The 10,706-nt window shown below is 48.6% G+C and overlaps 1 protein-coding gene across 2 annotated transcripts in view; it reads right to left on the reverse strand.

The window, feature by feature from the left end:
- Positions 1-8,257, reverse strand: part of FBN3 (fibrillin 3) — a 118,076-nt gene extending 109,819 nt beyond the window's left edge. The window contains exons 1-2 of one of the 2 annotated variants that reach the window (XM_050910372.1): positions 8,183-8,257; positions 2,254-2,556 (exon numbers count right to left, since the gene is read on the reverse strand). In XM_050910372.1, coding sequence (XP_050766329.1) covers positions 2,254-2,423 — 170 coding nt within the window. In that variant the 5' untranslated portion in view covers positions 2,424-2,556; positions 8,183-8,257. Of the gene's footprint in view, positions 1-2,253; positions 2,557-5,461; positions 5,508-8,182 lie in introns of those variants that run through there. The other variant, XM_050910373.1, reaches the window with a different exon arrangement.
- Between the last annotated feature and the right edge of the window lie 2,449 nt (positions 8,258-10,706).

Below are 10,706 nucleotides of genomic sequence, written 5' to 3' on the forward strand. Positions count from 1 at the left end.
GACCCATCTACAGCATTGTAGCTGGTGACATCTGTAGCTGCTTTCTAAGCCCAGTAGAACATTATTTAAAACATCACTCTTCAATAGATTTCTCATCTCAAGTGGTTTTCTTTGCTGGTAAAATAGAGGTTTTAAAGAGATAGATTGCTGAAGGGCTGGAAATCCTGAAGGAGAGATTTAGACACAAAACCCAGGAGACTGTCAGGGTCACTTGACACAGAGCATGGGAAGCGCCTGGGGCAGAAGCTCCAGCCACTCTGAGTTTTGCCAGCTTCCCCTGTGTTGCCCACCATGATTCCCTCCCTTGAAACAAAACTGCTCTCCCAAGGGCCAAGAAACAATGATTCTTCAGTTGTCTTAAATTCTAGTTGCACAGACTTCCTTAAACAGACCTTGCACTTATCCCAGTGGGTTTTTTTTTCTTTTCCTACAGCAATTGCTTCAGAGGGCATGAGGAAAGCAGAAGAGAAAATGAAGGAGGTAGCAGTGTGGTCCTCAGCTCTCTGCAGGGGACTGGGAGCCAGACACTTCAGCCCTCATTCTGGTCCCGCCTCAAACTTACTGTGTGGCTGCTAAGAACTTACACAACCGATAATGTGGTATTACTTTACTTAAATGTTGGTCCATGTCTGAGGCTTTAAAGTACAGAAGGGTTTTCCGAAGTAATTTCTGACTCGGGAATCTGGGCTTCATTGTTAAAATGCACTTGGGAATTGGACCCTTCAGACTCACCAAAAGTCAAAAGGATTTAAGCTGTTAATCATTTTTGAAAACAGGATCTGGTCACCTAAGTCACTGAGCGCCATAAGACCACTGGACACCAGTGACCTTCTCTCGGGTCCCGTGGGGAATGGCAACACTCATCGTTTCCTTGCTCTGCCCTTCCTTTCTCTTTACAGGGCTGCGTGAGACGGCATTATCCATGCACACATCAACTCCTTCCAAACCTTTCTATCCCTGTTATGAGCGCAGTAATCAATCACATATAGCCCTGGGCAGCCAGGCTGAACAAGAGTCTCTGGATCTGGTAGACTGTCATCCCCTCCTTTTCAAGAAACGGCTTTCATCCCCATTAATCATAAAGATTTGGGATGTTTTATCTGAGGGATGGTGGACTCAAAGAGAGGAGCATGGTGGAAGTACTTCTGGGTCATATTGGGGGAGACATAGGGTGTCCCTACCTTGCGAGTGAGCTGATGGCTGCTTTTGGTAGCTAATTTTGAGAAGACCAAACCCCAGGACAGTTGCTGTCCATCTTTTCCGAATCCGCCGTAGCAGGAGGGAGTGGCCACGCACGTTTGAATTCCAAGAGCAGATGCCGCCAGCCCCACAGCCCTGCCCCTGGCAGCTCGACGGCCAGGCTCTGTGTTCCAGCTCCAGCCCAAACACGGCACATTTGACTGTCTGGGCTGAAAGCACGGCACTCCATCCCATTCAAGAAGCATTCCCCAGCAAGTGCCGGAGGACTCTGGCACAGCCCAGGCTTCGCGCGTGTATCACGTTCTGCTCTGATTCTGCCCACTGACACAGGAACACTTTCCAAGAACTACAGCCAGGCAGACTTAAAATAACCCAGAATCAATGCTGGGGCCAGGAACCATCTTGAGAGCATGCAAACACAGCTGAGCTCCAGCACAAGCTTCAGGATTTTCTAGCTGAGCCCTGTCTCCCTCCTCAGGTGGAAAACGCTCACGGGTCCAGCTCTCACACGGATTTGTCTATAGATGAGACCACAAGCCACAACTATGCTGCACAACAAGGGACTTAGCGTGACACCTTCCCGTTAGCAACAATCATCATGTAAAAGCAGCTATCGGAGGCAATGACCTCTCAATACAGCCCAGAGCGCTGACTGGTAGCAGACAGCCGAAGGCGACTCCAGGGTCAAAATCCGAGTTGACAGCATCCCCACTAGCGACGCTGGAAAGCCCGGCCGCAGCCATCACTCCAGCTAAACGCGCAGCATCCCTCCCACAAACAGGCAGGCTGTGGATGTCTAGTCATAGGCACTGGAGGTGAGCCCTAAGGTGCTGTGATCCCCTGAACACGGCAGCAGAGCTCAGCGCGCAGCGCTCTGCTCGCATGGGAGTCTGCTTCCTTGTCCCCTGCGGCATGAGCTTTCCTCCTACTGTAGGTCTGCAGAGCAGACTCCTTCCCGAGCTCAAGGAAAGGCAATTCTGAAAGCATGTCTCTATGTGCTATGATAATAACCCAAGCTCTGCTTTGTAAAATAGAAAAAAACATTAAACGTACCCTCGTAAAGTGTCTTGGCCTCTTCTTCTCACTCTGTTTGCTGGCTGTCTTTCCTCGTAGCCCGCAAATCTGTCTGTCTGCAAGTCCCCTTCATATTGACCCTGGGCTTGTTCCACGTACATAACTGCTGTACATCCCAGCATGAACCTGGCCAGCCATAATACCCCCATGATGGCACGGATTCCTCGATTCCCCCGGCTGCCCCGAAAGCTTCTTCCAGCTGGAGGGTCCCTGCTGCCTTGGTGGAGGATGGTTTTTGGCAGCAGCCCCTATGTGCCAAGGTGCTGTCCTGCCGTTCCCTTTCTAGAAGCAAAAACAGAGGAAAGAGAAAGAGAGAGACACAAGTGTTCTTAAGGGCTTTCACATTTTTTAAATGATTGATCATCCCGGGCGGCCCGCCCCGGAGTTAATACAGTGGGGTCATACAGTCACACCGAGTTTGGCGCCTTGTACATGCAGCCAACATGTTCACACTGTCATTCCCTACCACAGCACTGCCAAACCTTTCTTTCCCAAGAGCTGGAAACCAAGAGAAGATCTCCAAGAGTCATGGTTCTGCCCTTGCATCTATTTTCCTGTCCTCCTGATGGAGGAAAAAAAAGAGAGTGACAAAAGCCCACCTGCCCTGGGCCTGCCATGGTGCTGGGTTACGATACTGACCTCGGCATAGTGCCTTGGTTCAGAGGAGCAACAGGAGATGCAGGGCTATGAAGCAAGAGGAGAGCTTCAAGAAAGAGCAGATCTTTTTTATGGACCATCTTCCCAGGTCCCACAGCTCTGTTTTACTGCATCGTATTCCAGATAGGCCATGGCACAGAGATCAGTTGCTGGAAAACAACCTCCCAGATACCTGGGAATTCTAGCTGGCTGAGGGGAGTAGCCTGCTGGCAAAGCCATCAGAGGGACATGGACACCAGTGCTGAGGCAGGCAAAAGGGTCGTCGTGGGCTGGAGTGAGATGGAAGACTGTGAGCTGGGGCTAGAGCATGAAGACATGGTGCATTAAGCTAAGCCGGGTTTCCGTGGAGGGTGAAGGGACAGAGGAGCAGGTGGAGGGCTGGGCACGCTGGAGGGATGCAGGAGAGCGCCTGAGCTGGGACAGGCAGCCGAGCACGAGAGGCCATGGGGAGGAGGATGATACAGGGGCCTCTGTGGAGGGCACGGAGTGGGCCGATGGAGGCAGCGAGGAGACCCCTCACACCTCTGGCTGTGGACTCACCTTGGGGTGAGCACAGCATGGCCAGCTCTCCGGGGCTGGGGCCGCAACTGAGCCTACGAGACGGCCATAGCTGGGCAGGGGCCAGATCCGGAGTTTGGCCCTGAATCCACACCAGGGCAGGTCCTCAGCCCCCAGAGACTTTCTGCCCTGAGCAAGCCCGTCCTGACGAACAAGGTCCCTACCTGGGGAAAAAAGGCACCAGCCCTGCTTCCCCCCGGGGGTAGGTGACATGGCGGAGGGGTCCCGTGGGCCCTGCCTGGGGCCAGCACGAGCAGAGCCGAGGGGCAGAGCCCAGAGGGAAGCTGGGGGTCAGCCCGTGCCATGGGGCACCGAGGGGAGAAGGAGCCCACAGCAGACTCTGGAGCAGCTTTATTTTAGTCCTTACAGTCGTCCTGGGTCTGAGAGACTCTGGGCATGGGGCGGGGGGCAAAGGGAAACAGCCCTGGGCAAGGGGTACGGACCCTGGCACACCACAGACCCCCGCGGGAGTCACAGTGCCGTCCGGTGACTCCCTGGGGTGGCCGCCTGTGGCGAGGCAGACGGCCTCAGCCTGAGGGTGCTAATGTGGGGTGCCAGGAGCAGGCAGGGCTGTGAGGCCAGGCTCAGGGTGGGAGACCAGGGAGGCTACGAGAAAGCCCGATGAAAAGGCTCTGTAAAATGGATCGCGGAGGAATGTGCTCCACAGAGTGTATCCCCTTCTCCTGCTGCCTCTTCTTCCTCCCCCCCCACCCCATCGCCCCCCCCCCCCCCCGACTCCCCAAATCTCCCAGCTCTGCCTGTGCAAATGGGGCTGAGGAACCCTTCCTTCCTCCGCCTGGCCGGCGGAGGGTCAGAAAGCATCTCTCACCTCCAGACCCCAAAAGTTTGTTCCGTCAGGGAGGAATCCTCACGGGTCTCCCCTCTCCACCCCAGAGTGGAAATAATCTGCTGCTTCTGCGAGAGGCACGGGCTCCGAGTCCACTCCTGCGGGGAGGGACAGGGCCCCCGAGCCTCCCCTAACTGTCCCCCTTGCTTTCCCACAGCAGCACTTTCCCGTTCCAGCCCAGCCCCAAAGCAGGCAAAAAAAAAAAAAATCAGCCCAGACAAGACAGAAAATGTGTCTGAACCAAAAAAGAAAAAAAAAAAAGAAAAAAAAAAAAAGAAAAGCGCGCAAAAAAAAAAAAACCTCACTGCTCCCAGTGTCCCGGCTGGGAATCTCTCAGCTCTTGAGGGCATGCATTTTTCAGGCTCTAATATTTCAAATGCAGTGAATGAGAAAGACAGAGTGGGAAGGAAAAAGGCAGGGCTGGGAGCAGAGGCAGAGACAAAGAAACTGCCCTTCCTGCAGCCGTAAGAGCTCTGCTACTTCGCTACACACGCCTGTCTGCTGAAGGCTGGGATATGATTATCTTCAGCGAGACAAAAGGGAGAGCGTTTCCTCTGCTCCCAGAGCTCCCGAAGTAGAGAACAGATGGAAAAAGAAGTCGTAAAAAGCATAAAGTTTTGCACTTCAGGAGATTTGGAGCCTTCGCGCAGAAATGTAAACTGAAGAAAGTCCAGATGCATCCATTTCCTCACGGAGAAATTAGAAGCATGACAAATGATCGATACACAGGCAGGCACTCTGAGAGCGTTCACACAAGTCTTACTAAGAGAGTATGGAAAAGTCATTTACACCATCAAAAGAGAGTTTTTTAAAAAAAAAAAGCTCAAAAATTATTTTCAGCTCTGAGAAATTCCATCAAACATCACTTGTAAGAAATACACTGACAAAGCAAAGAGAGAATCAATCACTAAATCAGATTTTAAACTGATTTGCACGTTTGGAGGGAATCAGGAAAGACATTTCAAAACTGTGCCTTTGAGTGTGCAAATTAAATCAATCAAGTTAAAAAAAATGTGCAAAACACACTAAAATACAATTAAGCAGACAAACAATTAGGCAGATAAAGAGAAAGAAATCAGCTCTTAGCTATGCAGCTCTGGATTTAGTCCGAAACTGTTTAAATACCTTTAGGTCCTGGAACTGGTGATGTGCCCAGAGCTCCTTTGTTTAGTGGAGATCTGGGCAGAAAAGAAGGGAATAAAACCCTCACTCTTGAAGGAGAGAAGAAAAGGTACAGCCTCATCCAAATTGGACAGGGGGAGGGCCTTGCGGCGGAGAAAGGGGTGCAGGAGGAGTGGGAGTAGCGAGAGGACAACCCTACTGCATTCTTCAGCCAAAAGTTTTCAACTTCAAGGAGGGGCTGGGGGAGAGGTTGGGTTTTAGCAAGAGCCGTCTGAACGCAGACATGATTATCACCTAACCATGCCTTCTGAGCCCAGGGCTCGTTTGGTTCAGTTAATTAGGGAACGCTTTCAGTTCAGCTGGATGCGGTGGCTGCTTGTCCCAAATGTAGGCTGGAGCTGCGGGAGGCAGGAGGGCATTAGTAACAGTGACTTCACATCAAAAGAGTTGGTGAAAAATAATTCGTTTTCAATTTGGGACTGACTTACTCTTAATTTCTTTTTTTTGAAAAAGGATGGTGTGTTAACAGTAGCAAAAAAAAAAAAAAGATTTCAAGTAAAAGGCACTTTTCTTGCTGATCATTTGCCTGTACTTAGTACAACTAATGTGAAACAATTAAAGGAAAGACAGATGGCTTGAAGGATAGGTGACCCAGCCCAGGACCTTCACGCTCAAAAGTTACCTCGGCTCCAGAGGAGAAAATCTTTGAAGTTAAAAGCATTTTCTCAAAATAAATATATTTAAAAAAAAAAAAAGTATGTTGGTGATATTAAGTCTTTCTTCTAAGGAAGAACTTTGTCTGCATGTCAGCTCTGAGTCTAATTCCACTCTTTTGCTCTGTGCAAAAAAATCTTTCCTCTGCCTCTTGCTTTAGGAATCATAACTGATGGCTTTTCTTTAAATAATATATAATAAAATGCACATGGCCCTCCTCCTCTCTGAGCTCCCTCTGCTCTGTGCCACTGCACACCCACGACTTTTCCAGGAGGTGGAAGTCCCCCAGCCTGGATGGACGGCGTGCCAGAAGTCTCCCCGGAAAGCCTGGACCAAGCTGCTTTTCAGGTCAAAGAGGTTCAGAGAAGTTTCTGCACCAAACGGAACCCAAACGGCTGTGCACAACGCACCCGGTGAGCTGAACGCCTCCCTAATATCCCACCATCTGGCTTGGAGCTCAGTCACCTCTTTACACCCAGCGGATGAGGGTTCAAATGCAGCTATCGGATCAGTTCACAGAGGTGCAGAAATTCCAGGGCAAGCCCCAAGCTGACAGGGAGACTGTCATCTCTGCTCCTCCTGCCTCTCTTTGAAATGTCCTCGCTGCCTTCTTTGTTCTTTGCGCTCTTCCTAATCAACCCCCTACTAGCTTTTATAGAAGTCAGAATGATGCTCAGCCTAATTAACAGCAAACTTGTGGAGACTAACGGGGAAAAGGCAGAGCTCGTTTTCACAGGCAGCCAATAACGGAGCATTGCAAGGAATGCAGCTCTGTCAACACGTCCGCAGTGCTCTGCAGAGCTCAACGAGATACAAAAACTATTTCCTGGGCCCGATCCTGCAATACCTATTTCAGTTAAAATAAATGTGGACTTTACCTGGTTGAGAATGGCAGAACTGGGACATCGTACAGAGCAGAAGAGCAACGAAAGCACAAGAAACTACATATTCCTCCCTCTCAAGGGCACAGCAAGTTGGTGACAACTGCTGAGGCAAAAGATTAGCGTCCCAGTCTAGTCTAGTTTAATCCTTGCTAACTCGTATATTGTGATCATCACGTTGTCTATGCGGGCACTGGATAGTTAAAGGTATTCTGACACCTAAAAATGCACATAGGGTCTTTGCTATATTTGCAGAAGCTCCCAGAAATCTACCTGTGACTTTTGACCACCAAATATTTTTAAAAACCAGACTTCCAAGTGGCCAGAGCAGGTGATATTACATAAATGGAGAAGTTTCTTTGTTTCTTTTCCAGGTGCTAAATCAACCACAGAACTTTACTTTTGGAAAGCATTTGTAATGCCAGTTAGATTTTATTTGGGTCTACAGTTTAGGGTATCCGGGCTAGTGAAGACTGCTCTTTGTGCTTAGAATAGATGCTGTCCCGTGTCTCACCTCTGGCACGATCCTGCTCAATCCACTTCCTCTATTAATTCACATGTAAGCCATCTCAGAGAACACATCTAATTAACATTTCCCGGGTACATCTGCTCTCCTCCCTCTGCAGCCCCTCTCTGAGGGCTGCAGCGGGACACAGCCCTACAAAAGACCGGCACGCGAGGGAAATACACTCTTTTTTTTTCCCCCTGCATTCCACTTGGGAGGGTTAAGAAGCATTTTAATCCCTCCGACATACGCAAACCTCTACGAACACAATGCTTTTAGCTCCCTCGCTGATTTTCTAGAGCAGGGCTTTTCAGCACAGCTGCGTGTGCTTAGGGCGCAGCAAACCCCAGGATCCAGGCATCCCAGCAAGATCTCCTTCAAAGTCTCCGCCAAGCCTCCAACCCGTTTTTTATTTCCCTGCCATCAAATGCTCGTTGCTGGCCACGGGGAGTTACAAACACTTGTATACGTTTGTTTAGCTCCCCTTCTGTTTCCCCCCTGGGTGGCTGGGTGGTTTGGCATTGCTTTTGTGCACAATAATATATTCATCCCAATCGTTCCTGGGTCTACCTGGTCCCAGGCAGCGTGGAGAAGGCAACTGAATACCTAGAGCGTGTAACCCACCTCTGCTGTTTGCGTCCAGTGTAACTTCATAGCAGACCTCAAGCTGGGAATGGGAGAGGGAGTCGGAGGAAAGTCCGTCTTTCAGGCACTACTGGGGTGTGTGTCAGCCCCCTGAGAAACAAGGAGGGGTGGAACAGTTGGTGTTTCTCAGCTGGGTTGTTTCACAGTCCACAAAACTCTGCGAAGGAAAAGCTCTGAAGTGTGAGGAGCAGTAGGATGGCTAAATACACTCCCAACCAGCCCACGTAAAATTACCCTAAATAAAAAGCAGCTGCCCTTCTGCAGTTTTTAAGAGTCAAATGGGGAACTCCTGTTTGTAGGAATAAAGGCAGATAATAAGTATCAATCACACGACAGATCTCTCTGGAGCAAAGTTTGCTATAGGACAGAAACAGTAGCCACTCTTTTAACTAAGGCTGCCAACTGACAAACATAATTAAGTTACAGAAATTTTCTTAGCTTGGCCATTGTGGCTTCCAAATTGTACCCGAAGAAAATTCCGAGGGCCCAAACTTCTTTGAAAGCACATGAACTGCTGTAAAATTAATATCATAGAAAAAAATCAGTTGCCAGCCTCTCAAAAGTAGCGAATATTTTTTCATGCCAACTGCACTGTGTTTAAGATCCCTGCCTGTAAAACAGGATAATGCCTCGCCTTAGTTCACAGGGCTGTCATGAAGATAAACGACTTGTGAAGTGTTTCAGTTTTAGTGTGTGAAGCATAGTGGAAAAATGCTTGTAATTAATTATTATTAATTATGTGCTTAGAATAGAGCTGTACAAGTAATTGATTTTGTTGCTGCACTGGACAGACAAAAATAAAGGAAGAGAAAGGAAAAGTCGTTTAGGGCTGATTTGATGGCCATTTTAGCTTGACATGAACATATAATTTGACTTTAAACAATGCATTTACCTTTGGTTTTGGAGCGGTTTTTAATTAATTTAAAATTATTATATTTATTCAAGCTCCTAAAATGTTGTTTTGAAAGGAGAAAGTACAGCATATAATTTTACGGTAAGTGAAATGAAAGATTTGCAAATAATTAATTATCATCTGTCAAAACTATTCAACAAACTTCGTAGAGATTTACAAGTTTTTCATAGTATTGGTCCAGGAATTTTTGCCACGTCTCTTGTGCGCCTGGACTGAGCTGTGGGCGATAACTAACGCACATGGCCATCTGACAGGGTAGAGAAAAAGGTCCCATCTCTTCATTTTGGTGAGCTCCAGGTATCACATGCACTGCATGTGACAATCCTATGGGAAAATAGCAGGAGATCCTCATTAATTAAAGTCATCATAATCATGAAAATGCACAGGGGAGGATGTTTAACGTTACCTAGACGGTTGTTAACGTCAACATTTTCTTTTTAATGCTTGGCTTGGCTATCTCATGGCTCTTTCTCTGGGCAATACATGATATCAGGATCTTACGAATATAAGTATAATGAAAGATGGGAATTTGGTGCGTCAGTTCTGATGTTACGCATCATTACACCTCTTTCCTGTATTTCTGCATAAAAGTGTAGGGCTGATGTCTTCAGTCATATCAGTGACTGTCAAAAACATATAGCAACGCTGAGTTACAGTAGCTTTAACTTTTCCATTTCTGACTTCATTGAGTGTAATCTAAAAAATGCCTTTGCTAAAATTAGTACACGTTGCTTCTTGCAAGATGACACAATTGCTGTCAGGACAGCAACAGTTCTTAATCGTGATGTCATTTAAAAAAAAAAATCAAGATCAGGCTCTCGTGTTCAGATTCTTGCTGAGAACTGAGGTCAGGGAATGTGGGATTTACGCTGCTGCTCCAAGCTCCCTGCAAGGCTGTGTCCTGGCAAGCCCACAGCTGCTCGCTCCAGCTTTGAAACAAAGAAATTAGCGATTTTAGTTAAAGGGAATGGTGTATAATGGTCTGAGGATGATACGGTGAAGTGGACATGGCTGATAAACCTGCACTACCAGAGAGCTTTGTGGTGCCATGGTGTGGGATGCTGCCAGCGGGCAGAGCTGTGATCACGAGGACCAGCTACTCAGATGATGGTGATGGAGGAGGCCAGGAGAAGGATCCTCAGAAGCCACATAGCCGCGCCTGTGCAAAGGTGACTGTGGGCTCCACTCCTCCTTGGTAGGGAGCCAAAGATGTTCTGTCCTGGATGGAGCTGTAACCCCTGGACTCCTCCTGGACGACAGATGGATGTTCCTCGGGCCCAGAACAACCTGCAGAGCATCCCTTCCTCCTGCAGCTGCTCCAGAGTGGCAGACTGTGGCCAAGGTCCTGTCCCTCTAAGAACAGGACTTGTCCAGAGATAGGCCAGGCTCACATCAGCTGGGTAATGGAATGGGAAGACGCATCCCCTGAATCTGCTTCACTGCAAGCTAACAGAGCTCCAGGGTTGTCTTCCAGGCTGGGTTTGCTGGCAGTACAAACCAGTAACCCTGCAATTCAGGCTCTGGTGTGGCAGGAGCCATGCAGCCATGCATGCAGGGACCCGTGTCCAAATAAACCTGGCAAAGTAGCAG

Source organism: Gymnogyps californianus, chromosome 24 (assembly GCF_018139145.2).
Source record: "Gymnogyps californianus isolate 813 chromosome 24, ASM1813914v2, whole genome shotgun sequence".
Lineage (NCBI taxonomy): Eukaryota > Metazoa > Chordata > Aves > Accipitriformes > Cathartidae > Gymnogyps > Gymnogyps californianus.